This window comes from Bison bison, unplaced genomic scaffold, assembly GCF_000754665.1.
Source record: "Bison bison bison isolate TAMUID 2011002044 unplaced genomic scaffold, Bison_UMD1.0 scf7180017864472, whole genome shotgun sequence".
NCBI classification, from domain to species: Eukaryota; Metazoa; Chordata; class Mammalia; order Artiodactyla; family Bovidae; genus Bison; species Bison bison.
This window is the reverse complement of record NW_011495033.1, coordinates 4697694-4715423: the sequence shown is the minus strand read 5'-3', so window position 1 is coordinate 4715423 and position 17730 is coordinate 4697694. Positions and strand designations below refer to the sequence as shown.

The following is a 17730-nucleotide window of genomic DNA, read 5'->3' as shown; positions in this document are numbered from 1 at the left end:
CAGTCCCCACCACTCCCTACTGTACCCTACCTGGCCAGCTCAGCTGTACATATCACCTGCCTGGCTCCTCTAAGCATTTAAGTTTTGTATGAAACTGACTTAAAGGAGAAGGCAGGAAAGACTTCAACAACTTGAAAAATGTGAAAATAGACTATGAGATAGAACTGTGTTGAAGGCAGTTTGTAAAACTGTTGTAGCCATGCGTTCTGGGAAACAAACTCACTCAGAAGGGCAATGCAGATAGTGGAGTGCAGTTTATTACACTGGCGGGCCCAAGGCAGAGTCTCCTCTTAGACAAGGACCCCAACCAGTTTTTGTGAAAACCTTATATACCTTAAGTGTGGGTGCCCAAACCCACCTCCCCAAATTCCCTGAAACTGGTCTGAACAAAGGAAAAGAAAGATATAAAGCTAACCCATGATTTGTATGCCTTAAGCCTAGACAGTTAACAGTGGACAATTATCAATAGGCCTGTGGTCATACCCCAATAAGAGTAATAGAATTAATGATTCTATTCGGTTACACAGATAATTAGGGCATTCTTTTAGGTGATGGAGAGTCTCCGTACGAGCCCTGGGGCTCTCCCATCCGGAGGAGGGTCTGGTTTTCCAGTTGGTATGTCATTTCCATAGATGCTGGGCATATAGCACAAAGTCCACAGTCTGGCCCAAGATGGAGTGAGTCCTGCTTTCAAGATGGAGCCTGTTCTGTCTGTTTCCTCCTTCAAAACCACATTAGATAAAAGGCATTCTGAAAGGAAGTAGAGACGTAATCAATTTGGAAATTTTGTTTAGAGGGACCAGGGCGGAAGCAGCGGGTGGTAGAGACAACCTACTACACGCCATTCTTATCCACAGACTTTTTCTCAATCACAAGTTCACCCAGAAGGTGGGATTTATCCCTGTCTCACAGATGAGGAAACCAAGACAAAAAGAAGTTAAACAAGCTTCTCAAGGCCACTCAGGTAACAAGCAGCACGATTAGAATTCAAACCTGGAGGTTGTCTGGCTCTAAAATGAAGCATCTTCACCATAAGCCTGGGTCCTTTCAAGAGGCTCAGGAAAGAGAACATGACAAAGTGATGGGGCCCAGGAGGAGTGGAGATGCCAGTGAGGACTTGGGAGGCTTCCTGGGGCCTGGAGAAAGGATGGGAGCCCAGGAGCAGGAGCAGAAGAGGGGGCTGCCCCCTGGCTGCAGAAAGCACCCGGGAAGAGGAGCTTTCTGAGGCTGTGGGGGGGGGGCAAAGGTCAAGGTCACCATTGTTCTCTGGGTGGGGTGGGCAGGAGGGGGAGGATGACTTCTTATTGGCCTGCTCAGCTGAGCAGGTTTATCCTCGAGAACAGGTGGGATTCCCTTTGGTACCTGGGGCCCCCTGAATCCCCAGCCAGGGCTTGGGGACTTCGTAGGAGCTTGGGCTGGGGTCCAGCCACCCCCCTCACTCCCCTGGTTCCTTCCTGTCTCAGGGCTGTGCACGTGCCACTTCTTCCTCTTAGCAGCTGCCAATCCATTCCTGTAACTTCTTCCTCTTAGAAGCTGCCAACTGTCAGGACCAGCCCAACAACGAACCAACCTGAGGGAGTGGTGCCACAGAAGAGTAAGGAAAAAGAAGACTCAGAAATAAAGTGGGGGTCAGGGGGCTGGTTCCATTTGCAGGCAAAAGCCCAGATCCTAATCCTAGCATGCCTTTTATCGTTAACATCCACTTCTTTGTTCCTTACAATCTCAGATCAGGGATAAAGATACACAATGCACAGTCCTCAGTGTCAAACCTTCAGGCCTTTCAGGACATTGTTTAGCCCTTTGATAATGACGCCCTTTCTCAGCAACTCCCTCAAGGCTCTGGTTAAGGGAACATCACTAAGGGTTTTCCATCAGTCCCATCAGTACTCCAACACCTTGTTTTCAAGATGTCTTTCCACGCTATACTTTTTACTGCTCCCAGCCCTTCACCTGGGGTTGATGAGAAAGTCATTCTTATTTTTCAAAGAAGCCCTGTTAATTATAATACAGGCCTGTGCATAGCACATTCCCTTTGTATCTCCCTTTTTTATTTTTTGAAGCTTATTTTTGGTGATTATTGGTGATCATAGAAACCAAAGCAATAATTGCTAATTGCTGTTGTTGTCCCTCAACTTTTTAAAAAAAATTTAATTGGAGGCTAATTACTTTACAATATTGTGGTGGTTTTTGCCATACATCCACATGAATCAGCCATGGATGTACATGTGTTCCCCATCCTGCCCCTCCCTCTCACCTCCCTCCCCATCCCATCCCTCAGGGTCATCCCAGTGCACCAGCCCTGAGCACCCTGTCTCATGCATCGAACCTGGACTGGCGATCTGTTTCACATATGGTAATATACATGTTTCAATGCTATCGTCTCAAATTATCCCACCCTCGTCTTCTCCCACAGAGTCTAAAAGTCTGTTCTTTACATCTATGTCTCTTTTGCTGTCACATATAAGGTCATCGTTACCATCTTTCTAAATTCCATATACATGTGTTAATATACTGTATTAGTGTTTTTCTTTCTGACTTACTTTGCTCTGTATGATAGGCTCCAGTTTCATCCACCTCATTAGAATTGACTCAAATGCATTCATTTTAATAGCTGCGTAATATTCCATTGTGTATATGTACCACAGCTTTCTTATCCATTCGTCTGCCAATGGACATCTAGGTTGCTTCCATGTCCTGTCCCTCGACTTTCTTGGTGACTGGCTGCCAGATGTGGTGGTTACCACAGATAACACAGCCAGGAACAAGGTAGCCGAAGTCAAAGACTGTCCCTGTTCTTTGACCGATTCTTCCCCTTCAATGGTCAATTTCTTCAGCTGACCCCAAGTGGGCAGTTTGGCTTTGTTTGGTCCTTGGAACCAGTTTGGGGTGGTTGCTGATCATCAGTCTTGTTTTCCCCATCACTGGCGGCTCTCCAGGAGGGTTGATATCGAACTATGTCCTCTTCTTTCCTTTCTTTGACATGTCTTCCTGGTACTCAGTGGTGTTGTCCATCATCTGAAATGACGAGCATAACCTCGTCCTTTCTTAAGTCTAAGGCCCTTACACCAATTATTCATAGCATTTTTCCACCATACTGGAGTATTATCTGCAATCATTTGACCAGGAGTATAATTTTCACTAAGAATGGTGTTCTGAAAATGCAGTGTTGCTGCTGGTGTTGTATGATCCAATCTTAAATCCAAAAACTTTAAAGTAAATAAAGCTTGGGTTAATTTCTCTTTTGGTGTCATCAATATGCCATCCTTTTCTCCCCCTTTCTATTTAAATAGCATATTTTTAAGAGTACGATGAGTGTGTAAAAGCCTGGCCTTGAAAATTATATGGAATACCTGTAGAATGAGAAACATTCCAATCAGATAAAAATTTTGCAAAACCATGACTCACATATGCAGGGCCATTATCAGTTTTAACATGTTTTGGTAGGCCCATGTAAGAAAAGGCTTGCATAAAGTGTGAGATAACATGAGCAGATGTTTCTCCAGGATGAGCAGAAGCATAAATTATGCCTGAATAAGTATCCACAGAAATATGAACAGCTCCCATATGTCTGAAAGAAGGGACATGAGTAACATTAGTCTGCCAAATATCACTGGGACAAAGGCCTCTGGGATTAACCCCTGTAGTTATAGGAACGTGGTGAGTAACAGTACACGTGGGGCAGGCAGAAACAATACCTCAGGCTTCCTGTCTGGATAATTGAAATTTATTCATCAAACCATGTGTATTATATGTGTGAGTTGATGAAATTCATAAGGAGTAAGACAAGCAATTAACAAAGTCGATGGAATCATTGCCCTTTGCCAATGGTCCAGGCAAATTAGAATGAGATCTGATATGTGTAATGTAAGAGGGGGCAGAATGAAGCCTTACTATATTTTGTAATTAAGATAATATTGCATAATAATAGATGATTTAGAAGAAGACCTTGGTAGAGATATGGTTTCAATAATTTGTGTTATTCGTACAGCATATTGAGAATCTGATACAATATTTAATCCTACAGAAATACCCTGTAATAAGGTAGCAATAGCTTCTGTTGAACAGAGGCTGGGGTAGATTGCCAGATCTTTGTTGTGGGTCCAATATAACCGGCTTTGAGAGTTTTATTTGCGTCAGTAAAATACACAGGGGAGTTAGCAAGAGGAATTTTTTTAGTAATAATAGGAATTATCCATTTGTGTTTAGCAGCAATAGTAATCAAAGGTGATTTTGGAAAATGGTTATGAACCTCACCTATGAAATCAGCAATGGCAATTTGCCAATCCATTCTGGTAACAAGTAATCTATGGGTTTGATCATTAATGAAAGGAAGAAAAATTTCATATGGATCATAACCAGAAAGTTGTATACATCTGGATCTCATTTTTGAAACAAGAAAGGAAATAAGCATTATGTAAGAAGTCATTATTTTCTTAGGAGTGTGGGATAAAAATCTCCATTCAACCCTGCAGTTGCCATAATATTCCTGTAGGGGAATCTAAAGTAGGAAGAATAAGTGAAGGAATTGGTACAGTCAAATCTACTTATTTAATTTGTCTTTTCTGTATAGCTTGATTTACAAGATCCATTTCCTCTTTAGCCTGTTCTGTTAGTACCCCTGCTGCTGCTGCTGCTGCTGCTAAGTCGCTTCAGTTGTGTCCAACTCTGTGCAACCCCATAGACGGCAGCCCACCAGGCTCCCCCGTCCCTGGGATTCTCCAGGCAAGAACACTGGAGTGGGTTGCCATTTCCTTCTCCAACGCATGAAAGTGAAAAGTGGAAGTGAAGTCTCTCTGTCGTGCCCAACTCTTAGCGACCCCATGGACTGCATCCTACCAGGCTCCTCCATCCATGGGATTTTCCAAGCAAGAGTACTGGAGTGGGGTGCCATTGCCTTCTCTGGTTAGTACGCCAGGGGTATTTAAATCAGAGTCTCCTTGTAGGATTTGAAATAGCCGTGTCAAGGAATGATTAAGAATCCCTAAAGATGGTCACAACCAATTTATATCTCCTAATAATTTCTGAGAATCATTTAAAGTTTTTAAGGAATCAGTTTGAATTTGTATTTTTTTTGGTTTAATAATATTTTTTTGCAATATATATCCTAAATAGGTATATGGTTCCTGCTCTGGTAATTTATCAACAGCAATATGTAACCTATATTCTTTTAATTTAATCTCTGTATTTAAGAAAATATGTTGAAGTTCCTTGGCAGAAGGAGAAGCTAAAAGTATGTCATCCATACAATGGATAATATAAGCATGAGGGAATTGTTTTCTAGTAAATTCAAGTGGATGGGAGACATATAATTGACATAATGTAGGACTATTAGACAGCAGCCATGAAGTTAAAAGACACTTACTCCTTGGAAGGAAAGTTATGACCAACCTAGATAGCATATTCAAAAGCAGAGACATTACTTTGCCAACAAAGGTCCGTCTAGTGAAGGCTATGGTTTTTCCAGTGGTCATGTATGGATGTAAGAAATGGACTGTGAAGAAAGCTGAGTGCCGAAGAATTGATGTTTTTGAACTGTGGTGTTGGAGAAGACTCTTGAGAGTCCCTTGAACTGCAAGGAGATCCAACCAGTCCTTCTGAAGGAGATCAGCCCTGGGATTTCTTTGGAAGGACTGATGCTAAAGCTGAAACTCCAGTACTTTGGCCACCTCATGCAAAGAGTTGACTCATTGGAAAAGACTCTGATGCTGGGAGGGATTGGGGGCAGGAGGAGAAGGGGACAACAGAGGATGAGATGGCTGGATGTCATCACTGACTTGATGGACGTGAGTCTGAGTGAACTCTGGGAGTTGGTGATGGACAGGGAGGCCTGGCGTGCTGCAATTCATGGGATCGCCAAGAGTCAGACACGATTGAGCAACTGAACTGAACTGAACTGAGGACTACTAAGCATTCCTTGTGGCAGTACCTTCCAATAATATCGAGACATTGCTTTTTTTATTATTACTTGATGGTACAATAAAAGCAAAATGGAGAACATCCGATTCTTATAGAGGAATAGTATAAAAACAATCTTTAAAATCAATGATTTTTATTTTCCAATTTTGTGGTATCATAGAAGGTGATGGAATACCTGGTTGTAAAGCACCCATAGGTATGATTACAACATTAATTTTTCTTAAATCAGTTAACATTCTCCTTTTCCCAGATTTCTTCTTAATAACAGAGACAGGAGAATACCAAGGACTAGTAGTTGAGGCAATATGATTAAGAGATAATTGTTCCTCTACTAGCTGTTCAAGATTGGAGAAGGAAACGGCAACCCACTCCAGTGTTCTTGCCTGGAGAATCCCAGGGATAGGGGAGCCTGGTGGGCTGCCGTCTATGGGGTCGCACAGAGTTGGACACGACTGAAGCGACTTAGCAGCTGTTCAAGAGCCTGTAACTTTTCATGTGATAAGGGCCACTGCTCTGTCCAAACAGGCTCATCAGATTTCCATGTCAATTTAAGTGCTGTTTTTTGTTGTTTGGCAGTGGCCTCCACTAAAACCTGTGTATTTTGAACAGGATTGTATCCCATATTTGTCATAATTTGTTTAGCTTGACAGGATATGTAGGAATTGTTACATAAGCTCCCCACTGCATCAGAAGATCTCGTCCCCATAAATTAGTAGGGATATCTGCAATTAAAGATTGTAAAGTTGCAGGTTGTTTTTTGGAACCTGAAAAGGTCAAAATATTAGTACTTTTTTGAATATTTTGCATAGTTCCAATTCCAGTTAACATAATAGGAACATCTGTTAAAGGCCAAGAAATTGGCCAATGCTTTTTAGATATTAGTCCTGAAAATTGCTTGTTATTAATATATACAGATAATGTAGGTCTAGAATCAGATACAAAAGTTTGCCAATATACCTGTTTTCCTGTACTTCCAAATCCTCCAGTTCTATTAATATGAGATTTACTAGTAGTGATATAAGGTAATAATAACAATTGAGCAATACAATCTCCTTTTATTTGATAAGGATACTCTGTTTTCATCATAATAGAAATTTCGCCCTCATAATCTTCATCTATAATCCCCAATAGGACTAGAACTCCTTACTTGTTAAACTGCTGTTGCTGCTAAGTCGCTTCAGTCGTATCTGACTCTTAGCGACTCCATGGACTGCAGCCCACCAGGCTCTTCCGTCCATGGGATTTTCCAGGCAAGAGTACTGGAGTGGGGTGCCATTGTCTTCTCCGAATATGCTGTCTAGGTTGGTCATAACTTTCCTTCCAAGGGAGTAGGCTTATTAGGTGTGTTTTTATTAGTCTTGCAATTTTTCTGCACATGTCCTCTCTTACCACAACTAAAACATTTAACTTGCTGATTCGTTTGTTGTTTCAAGCCCGTAATGGCTTGAGCCAACAATTGCATCTTATAGGGTTCTGATCCAATATCATGACAAACCTTAATATAATCTTCTAAAAGCTTTCCTCGTGCTTTGAGAGGATGTAAAACCTTTTGACATTCTGAATTTGCATTATCATAGGCAAGCATCGGTAATAACATATCCCTTAATTCAGTTTGAGCAATAGTTCTCACCAGATTTTGTTTTAATCGGGCAATAAAATCAGTATAAATTTCTCCATTAGATTGTTTCACATTAACAAAAGAAGAAGACTGTTCTGAGGGCTAACCTTTTCCCATGCCCTAAGACAAATAAATCTAATTTGACTTATAAGTTGATCATTGAATTGTAATTGTCTCTGAATCCCTTGATACGCCCCTGACCCCATTAATTGCTCCACAGTAATATTAAGAGGAGGATTAGCAGCTGCATTTCTTTGAGCCTGTTGAGAGGCTTCATCTTGCCACCAGGTTCAGAATTGTAAAAATTCTGAAGTGGATAAGCAGGTTCTAGCAATCATTTCCCAATCATATGGAATGAGTCATCCAGACTGAGCCAACCCTTGAATAAGACCAGTGGTGTAAGGAGATGTAGATCCATATTGTGTGCATGCCTGTTTAATCTCCTTAATAGTTTTGAAAGACAGAGAGGAGTATGTTCAAATTGTACTCCGCCTTGTGGAAGTTGAGCATTAGGGGGCACCTCAGTCATGATAACAGGCAAAATCAAAGCATCAAGGTCGCCTTCCCGCCTCGCTGCTTGTACAGCTTGCTGAAAAGGTGAGAGAGTAGGTGCAGATGTCTTTGGTATTGTGACCACGCCTCTAAATACCCCATCTCCCCATGGTGTATTGGGATCTAGTGGAGGAGGTTCCTGAACTATAGGGGCTCCGGCCAAGGAGCCGAAGGCTATGAGACTGGTGATAAAGGGAAAGCTTCAGGATGGTGTCCAGTTTAACATGGGATTTAGGACTCAAAAATTGAGCCTCTCTCCCCTTCCAAAGGATTATATTTCCCTTTATCCAGATATTCATAAATATGAGGCAGCCAGACAGGTGACTCCTGAGATACAGGAGGAGCAGGAGTATCAGATTCTCAGTCAGAAGAGTCAGACTGTTCAGATTGTAAAGGAGCCAAAGGAATATGAATAAGGTTACACAGAGACCACACACTTACAGGAATGCGTTCCCCAGACTGACAGGCTCTACGCAAACAACGCATCACTTCTTGCCACTCATTAAGACGCAAAGTCCCTTTTTCTGGGTCCAATCAGTAACAGTGCTTATGAATTGCCTGAAGTAATTTCCTAAAAATTCTATTCTTTCACTTTCACTCCAGAGCTACATAGTAAAGGTGTTTAGAACCACAATATAGTTAGCATGTTTAGAAGGTGATTGCCCCATCGTGTCCCTGATTGACAGATCCACGGGGGTGTACTTACCAAATGCTTCCACTGTCCTCTGATCTCCCGGCTGGAATTCCCCACGTCTTCTGGCACTGTCAAAAAAAGCCTCAAAATCTACTTGTGCCCTCAGGACCCTGTTCAGCTGCCAAATGTCAGAACCAGCCCAACAACGAACCGATCTGAGGGAGCGGTGCCACAGAAGAGTAAGGAAAAAGAAGACTCGGAAATAAGGTGGGGGTCAGGGGGCCAATGCCATTCGCAGGCAAAAGCCCCAGATCCTAATGCTAGCATGCCTTTTATTGTTAACATCTACTTCCTTGTTCGTGTTCTAGAGACATCTGTTCTTTACAATCTCAGATCGGGGATTTGATACAATGCACAGTCCTCAATGTCAAACCTTCAGGCCTTTCATGACTTTGTTTAGCCCTTTGGCTAGTGACGCTCTTTCTCAGCAACTCCCTCAAGGCTCTGGTTAAGGGAACAGTCACTAACAGTTTTCCATCAGTCACATCAGTACTTCAACATCTTGTTTTCAAGATGTCTTTCCACACTGTACTTTTTACTGCTCCCAGCCCTTCACCTGGGGGTGATGAGAAGGTCATTCTTATTTTTCAAAGAAGCCCTGTTAATTATAGTACAGGCCTGTGCATAGCCTATTCCCTACACAAATCTGACCCTGTCACATCCTCTCAGAGCCTGAGGGGCTCCTTCTCTCAACCTCAGAATATCTGTGTAACTTCCTCACTCCAGGCCTGGAAGGTCCGTGGAGCCAAGCCTCCTTCTGTTCTGTTCACAGCTGCACTTGGCCCCTAGCCTGGTACCCAATACCCAGGCCAGCGGCTGAAGGGAATGGAAAGAAGGAGGCAGGGCCACTTTTAGGCAAATTATATAAGTAGTCTTGTTCAGGCTTCAAACAGAGCAGAACAGGCCTCTGACCTTGCTTCTGAGCTGCCTGGACACTGCTCTGACTGTGAGTGCCCTGACTGTTTGCTCTGAATGCAAGACCTGTGGCATCATAGATAAGATAGGGGACAAATCTTGAAACTGTTGAGCCCTTGGAGGAGCCCAGGTCAACCAAGCCCCAGGCTTAACAATATTCTAAGTTTTATAAGATAAACCAACAGTATTAACATGAAACCAGAGCTGCAATTTGCTCACAGATGGATGATGGTATCAGTTTGTGTCCTGGGATTGTAAGTGAGAACCCCAAACTGCAACCTTTGAACTCTCACCCATGGAGCAGACATGCTGCCTGGGACCCTTTCCCAACCGGGACTCCAGATGTGCTGTATCATAGGACTTGCCAGCGCTGTTTGAGTCTGGATGTCAAAACCCAATTGGGCGATGTATCTTCTGCTGTTTCTGTTTCTCTTTGCCTTTCAGATCAGATCAGATCAGATCAGTTGCTCAGTTGTGTCCGACTCTTTGCGACCCCACGAATTGCAGCACGCCAGGCCTCCCTGTCCAACACCAACTCCCGGAGTTCACTGAGAGTCACGTCCATTGAGTCAGTGATGCCATCCAGCCATCTCATCCTCTGTTGTACCCTTCTCCTCCTGCCCCCAATCCCTCCCAGCATCAGAGTCTTTTCCAATGAGTCAACTCTTTGTATAAGGTGGCCAAAGTACTGGAGTTTCAGCTTTAGCATCATTCCTTCCAAAGAAATCCCAGGGCTGATCTCCTTCAGAATGGACTGGTTGGATCTCCTTGCAGTCCAAGGGACTCTCAAGAGTCTTCTCCAACACCACAGTTCAGAAGCATCAATTCTTCAGCGCTCAGCCTTCTTCACAGTCCAACTCTTACATCCATACATGACCACAGGAAAAACCATAGCCTTCACTAGACGGACCTTTGTTGGCAAAGTAATGTCTCTGCTTTTGAATATGCTATCTAGGTTGGTCATAACTGTCCTTCCAAGGAGTAAGCGTCTTTTAATTTCATGGCTGCAGTCACCATCTGCAGTGATTTTGGAGCCCAGAAAAATAAAGTCTGACACTGTTTCCACTGTTTCTCCATCTATTTCCCATGAAGTGATGGGACCGGATGCCATGATCTTCGTCTTTGCCTTTAATGTTAGTATATTGAAAGTAAGCTAGATAATTCTCTAATAAATACTGGTATTATTTATTGTATATAATGAGTGGTTTCCCTGGTAGCTCAGACAGTAAAGTGTCTGCCTACAATGCAGGAGACCCGGGTTCAATCCCTGGGTCGGGAAGATCCCTGGAGAAGGAAATGGCAACCCACTCCAGTATTCTTGCCTGGAAAATCCCATGGACTGAGGAACCTGGTAGGCTACAGTCCACGGGGTCGCAAAGAGTCGGACACAACTGAGCAACTTCACTTTCACTTTTCAATGAGTGACTTATTTTGTTAACAAATCCTTTGAACCTGAGATGCAAGTGCAGATTTTCAGGAAAACACCCACTGACCATCGTCTTCTCCCCACAGCCCCTGTCCTTCACAGGGATAGCAGGGGGTCTCCAGGACGGACACAGGGTCCCCATCGCTGGGACTGTTCTTCCCTCAGGAGGAAACATGCACCGGAAATTGTTGTCTCTCAGCCTCACCCTGAGTGAACCACAATGCTGTCAGCTCAGGAGGATCCACCCAGCATCCTATGAGCACCCGAGTTCTGGCTCAGGAGATGGGAAGGCCCAGCCCTGCCAACAAGACCCTTGCCACCCACCATAGCATCCAGGGTACCATTAACCAGACTCTCCAGAGACAGGGGGGGATGGAGGCTCACGGTTAGGGAGGGAAGCAGGCCAGCCAAGAGACGGAGTTCTGGGGCTGAACTTTGTACAGGATGACCCAGAGTTACAGAAACATCAACTTTTTCTATTTCCTACACCCACCCTCATCTACTTCAGAAACCTCATTTGAGGTGTCCTGGACATAAACTTGTCATCAAAGTTGCAATTTAATCTCTTTCAGTTTTAAGGTGTTTGCTGTAAAGACCTTAAAATCAATTCGAAATATAAATATCTCAGCTCTGTTTCCCATCCCCCGCCTTCCCAAGGGGCCTATCTGGGAACAGAGGAGGGCCTGTGCATATTCTCAGAGTCAGGAGGGTGCTCAAGTGTTCACGCAGCCCTGGCTGAACTCTGCTGAGCTCTGGGTGGCGGGGAGACCTGGGACCTGTGCCCCGTATGGGTGGGGTCCACATGGGCTGCACCCTGAGGTCCACACTGTCCACCGAGGCCCCTCTGGACACATGGTCTCTCTCTGAAGCCTCTCTGTCCAACTCCAGCTGGCTTCCGTCCCTGCTGGTCCTCTCATCACTTTGCATAGGGTCTGGGACCTTCTGGATCCTTCCAGGCCCCTCCCTCTATAACCCTACCTTCACATGTCCATTCTAGATGACTTCCTCTGCCACTGCCTCCCCTGCCAGGTGACACAGCCACACTGACCATGGACTCTGAGAGCCCTGCGTGCCCCCAGGGGACTCGGAGGGAAGTGAAGCACCAGTTCCCCAGAAACTCTCCCAGCAGGGGAATCCAGCACCTCAACTCTGAACTTTCATCCCTCTCTCTCCCTCTCCCTCTGCTGACCCTTCCTCCCAGCACAGGATGGCTTTCTACTCCCACTCTGTCTAATAGAGCCTATCTCTACCTCCGAGGATCCCCCTTTCAATGAGAGCTGCTGTTCTCTCCTTCCCTGGGGCGGAATTTTCAAAGGAACACAGCAATGAAACTGGAGAGTGGCAAAGGGAAAATTACACCCAGATATTTCAGAAACAAAGGTCCATCTAGTCAAGGCTATGGTTTTTCCAGTGGTCATGTATGGATGTGAGAGTTGGACTGTGAAGAAAGCTGAGCACCGAAGAATTGATGCTTTTGAACTGTGGTGTTGGAAAAGACTCTTGAGAGTCCAGTCCCTTGGACTGCAAGGAGGTCCAACCAGTCCAACCTAAAGGAGATCAGTCCTGGGTGTTCATTGGAAGGACTGATGCTAAGGCTGAAACACCAACACTTAATCACCTGATGCAAAGAGCTGACTCATTTGAAAAGACCCTGAGGCTGGGAAAGATGGAGGGCAGGAGGAGAAGGGGAAGACAGAGGATGAGATGGTTGGATGGCGTCACCGATTCAATGGACATGGGTTTGGGTGGACTCCAGGAGTTGGTAATGGATAGGGAGGCCTGGCGTGCTGCAGTCCATGGGGTCACAAAGAGTCAGACACGACTGAGCAACTGAACTGACTGATTTCGAAACACTATTCTCCAACTTTAAGAGTAACAGGGACTTAAATTTTCTCACTCTAGAGTCACTTGGAGTTTCCTTTCATTTCTGTATTCCCAGAGGGAGCAGTTAGGCTCAAATTTACACCAGTTTCCAAGGGCCCTGATGGCCGAGAGCTCACACAGCACCCTGGTGTTCAGGATGCATCCATAAATCACGCCCTTAGTGAAAAAGTGAAAGTGAAAGTCTCTCTGTTGTGTCCAACTCTTTGTGACCCCATGGACTGTATAGTCCATGGAATTCTCCAGGTCAGAATACTGGAGTGGGTAGCCTTTCCCTTCTCCAGGGCATCTTCCCAACCCAGGTCTCCTGCACTGCAGGCAGATTCTTTACCAGCTGAGCTATGAGGGAAGCCTCATCCCCTTAGGTGAGAAAGCAAAGGGCTCTGGAAGCTTCCCTGAAGCCCAGTGGTCAGGATTCCATGCTTGTACTGCAGAGTACAAGGGTTTGATCCCTGGTAGGGAAACTAAAACCTTGCAAGTCAATCTACAAAAACACAGAAACAAAAAACAGGATCTACAGGTAGAATGTCTATGAAGTGCCACTCTTGGGTGATGTGCTGTCTGATTTCCCTCTCCCCCAGGTTTGCTGTGGACCTCAAAACTGACTGGGGACAATGACATTGCCTTCTACTTCTGCACTCAGTTTGAAGATGACAGCGGTGACTATGTGATCTGCAATACAAGGCAGGAAGGAAAATGGGGTACTGAGGAGAAGATTTGTGAGATGCCCTTCCAGAGGAGGGAGTAAGTTTGAGCTCTGCTTCCAGGTAGAGAGCTCAGAGTTGAAGGTGAGTTGGAACTCTCCTCTCTTCACTTCAACTGCCTGTCCCATGCAATCAGACCCGGTGAGCAGCCTTTAACTAGTCACCTGAGCAACATCTTTGTACAGAGAACTATTTCCTTATAAGACTGCAGTCTCCTGACACACCTTCACCTGCATCTACAGGCACACCTATTACTTTTACCCCAGACATAAGCACTAGATAAGTCACCCTGGTGCTTTTTGGCCTCCTGGGTGTTCAAGTTATTTCCATTCCTCTGTGTAGCCCTTCTTCCCCTCCAGGTCCCTGGGAACATTACTTTTTCTGTCACCTGTTGCTGCCTTTATCCAGGTGTTATTCACGGCTGAGCTTTACAGGACATTTCACATTGCTTTTGCAAGCAGAGCACTGTCTCTGGGCTTGGGGGGTGGGGTGTGAGTCCATTTGTGTCTGTGCTTCTTTGTGTGAACACGAATGTCCCCACCCTCTCATCATGCAATGTGATCTCACCTCTCCTCTGCTCCCCAGCAACACTTGTCGAACCCAGGTGAGCCAGGACTAGAGAGATAAACCTACTGTGATAAACCAACAACCAGAAGAATTAAAAAGCCAACAACTAAATGCATGTAGAGATTGTGTTTGGATGCCCTTTGGGTCCCAAGCATGTTCCTATAACTGGCACAGCTCTGAAGGCTGATGCCTGGACCTACAGGGAATAAACATGAAAACTAGACTCAGGTTTAAAGTTCTAGTAGCAGGCGTCCCAGAGGCTCGGGTGTCCTCCCACCTGGCTGGGGACCCTTCCTGGCATGTGCTCACATCTCGATAGGTGATGGTGTACGGGGACCTCTTCACCGCGTGCCCTTCGGTGAAGTCAACACCATCTACATATGGGCGCCGTGCCTGCAGAAGTTTCCAGGTCAGTCTGCCCACCAAATACCTGTCCCTGGGGCTGGGTTTGGGGTCCCATTCTTTGTGCCCAGGGTCTGCTGCATGAACCCACAGATGTCAACCAGTCTCCTATCCAGGTGACTCTGGGGATACGCCTCTAGCTCTCTGGTCCTGTCTTTGTGTCGCTGTCTCTATCTGGGACACCCACTCAGTCTCCTGGACTCCTTGGCCACTCATCTCTGTTTCTCTCTATCCCCACTCTGCTTAGGAGGCCATGTGGTTGTAGAAAGAACCCGGGCTTGGGAATCAAACTGAATCCTGGTCAAATCCCCAGCTCTGCCATTCTCACTGGCTGGGGGATCTGAGACAAGTGACTTCACCTCTCCCAGCCTCAGTTTTCTTATCTGTAGAAGGAGCACGGTCTCTGCTGTCTCATGGGTCTTGGTGTGAGTTCAGTGAGGCGATACATGTTAGGAGGCACAGAATAGCCTGTCTGGGCCCCACCTGAGTCTATCTGACCCTCTCAGTGTTTTCAAATTTTTGAATATTTACAATTCAAAAATGTCAGGAGGTCAGGAGCTGTTTGCAAGATGAAAGAGTTCTGGAGCTGCCTGGTGGTGGTGTTGGTTCCACAACTATGGGAGTTGACTCTATACCATTAAACTGCACAGTTAAAACTACTTAGATGATCAGTTTTATGTAATGTGCATTTCACCACCATATAGAGAAAAAAAAAAAAAACAACAGGTCAGGCAGATTGCTTCTTTCTCCTGAGTATGGAGAGGGCCCAGGCTACAGATTTCCTCCAGGGTGCTTATCAGAATTTCCAGGCTGGCTGATTAAGCCTACACTCCTGGGGAAGATCAAAGCTACTGTTAGGTCAGTATAAGGTTTGCTGTCATGGGCTTTAGCAAAAGTGACACCATTTTGAGCCTGTGGTTTTCCCTTTCACTATTCTCCACTTCGTAAGGGATTTGATTTAGGTCATACCTGAATGGTCTAGTGGTTTTCCCTACTTTCTCCAATTTAAGTCTGAATTTGGCAATAAGGAGTTCATGATCTGAGCCATAGTCAGCTCCTGGTCTTGTTTTTGCTGACTGTATAGAGCTTCTCCATCTTTGGCTGCAAAGAATATAATCAATCTGATTTTGGTGTTGATCATCTGGTGATGTCTATGTGTAGAGTCTTCTCTTCTGTTGCTGGAAAAGGGTGTTTGCTATGACCAGTGCGTTCTCTTGGCAAAACTCTGTTAGCCTTTGCCCTGCTTCATTCTGTACTCCAAGGCCAAATTTGCCTGTTACTCCAGGTGTTTCTTGACTTTCTACTTTTGCATTCTAGTCCCCTATAATGAAAAGGACATCTTTTTTGGGTGTTAGTTCTAAAAGGTCTTGTAGGTCTTCATAGAACCGTTCAACTTCAATTTCTTCAGCTTTACTGGTTGGGGCATAGACTTGGATTACCATGACATTGAATGGATTGCCTCGGAAATGAACAGAGAGCATTCTGCCACTTGTGAGATTGCATCTAAGTACTGCATTTCGGACTCTTTTGTTGACCACGATGGCTACTCCATTTCTTCTGAGGGATTCCTGCCCGCAGTAGTAGATATAATGGTCATCTGAGTTAAATTCACCCATTCCAGTCCATTTCAGTTCGCTGATTCCTAAAATGTCAATGTTCACTCTTGCCATTTCCTGTTTGACCACTTCCAATTTGCCTCGATTCATGGACCTAACATTCCAGGTTCCTAAACAGCAATATTGCTGTTTACAGCATCAGACCTTGCTTCCATCACCAGTCACATCCACAACTGGGTGTTGTTTTTGCTTTGGCTCCATCCCTTCATTCTTTCTGGAGTTATTTATCCACTGATCTCCAGTAGCATATTGGGCACCTACCAACTTGGGGAGTTCCTCTTTCAGTATCCTATCTTTTTGCCTTTTCATACTGTTCATGGGGTTCTCAAGGCAAGAATACTGAAGTGGTTTGCCATTCCCTTCTCCAGTGGACCACATTCTGTCAGACCTCTCCACCATGACCTGTCCGTCTTGGGTGGCCCTAGACACATGGCTCATAGTTTCATTGAGTTAGACAAGGCTGTGGTCCATGTGATTAGATTGGTTAGTTTTCTGTGATTGTGGTTTTCAGTCTGTCTGCCCTCTGATGGAGAAGGATAAGAGGCTTATGGAAGCTTCCTGATGGGAGAGACTGACTGAGGGAGAAAATGGGTTTTGTTCTAATGGGTGGGGCCATGCTCAGTAAAGCTTTAATCCAATTTTCTGTTGTTGAGAGGGCTGTGTTCCTCCCTGCTATTTACCTGGGGCCTAACTATGGTGGAGGTAATGAAGATAATGGTGACCTCCTTCAAAAGATCCCATGCATGTACTGCTAAATTAAATCCCTTATGATTATACAGTGAAAGTGAGAAATAGATTTAAGGGACTAGATCTGATAGACAGAGTGCCTGATGAACTATGGACAGAGGTTTGTGACATTGTACAGGTGACAGGGATCAAGACCATCCCCATGGAAAAGCAATGCAAAAAAGCAAAATAGTCTTGTGAGGAGGACTTACTGTGAAAAGAAGAGAAGTGAAAAACAAAAGGGAAAAGGAAAGCTATACCCATCTGAATGCAGAGTTCCAAAGAATAGCAAGGAGAGATAAGAAAGCCTTCCTCAGTGATCAGTGCAAAGAAAGAGAGGAAAACAATTGAATGGGAAAGACTAGAGATCTCTTCAAGAAAATTAGAGATACCAAGGGAACATTTCATGAAAAGATGGGCTCAATAAAGGACAGAAATTGTATGGATCTAACCGAAGCAGAAGATATTAAGAAGAGGTGGCAAGAATACACAGAAGAACTGTACAAAAAAGATCTTCATGACCCAGATAATCATGATGGTGTGATCACTGACCTAGAGCCAGACATCCTGGAATGTGAAGTCAAGTGGGCCTTAAGAAGCCTCACTACGAACAAAGCTAGTGGAGGTGATGGAATTCCAGTTGAGCTATTTCAAATCCTGAAAGATGATGCTGTGAAAGTGCTACACTCAATATGCCAGAAAATCTGGAAAAC

At 44.7% G+C, this 17730-nt stretch overlaps 1 protein-coding gene across 1 annotated transcript in view; it reads left to right on the top strand.

Moving 5' to 3' along the window:
* The window catches only part of LOC105004161 (galectin-4-like), a 56232-nt gene that overhangs the window by 24821 nt on the left and 13681 nt on the right, over window positions 1-17730 (top strand). Inside the window, 3 exon segments of the mRNA XM_010861692.1 lie at window positions 8887-8959; window positions 13584-13721; window positions 14593-14682. Coding sequence (XP_010859994.1) covers window positions 8887-8959; window positions 13584-13721; window positions 14593-14682 — 301 coding nt within the window.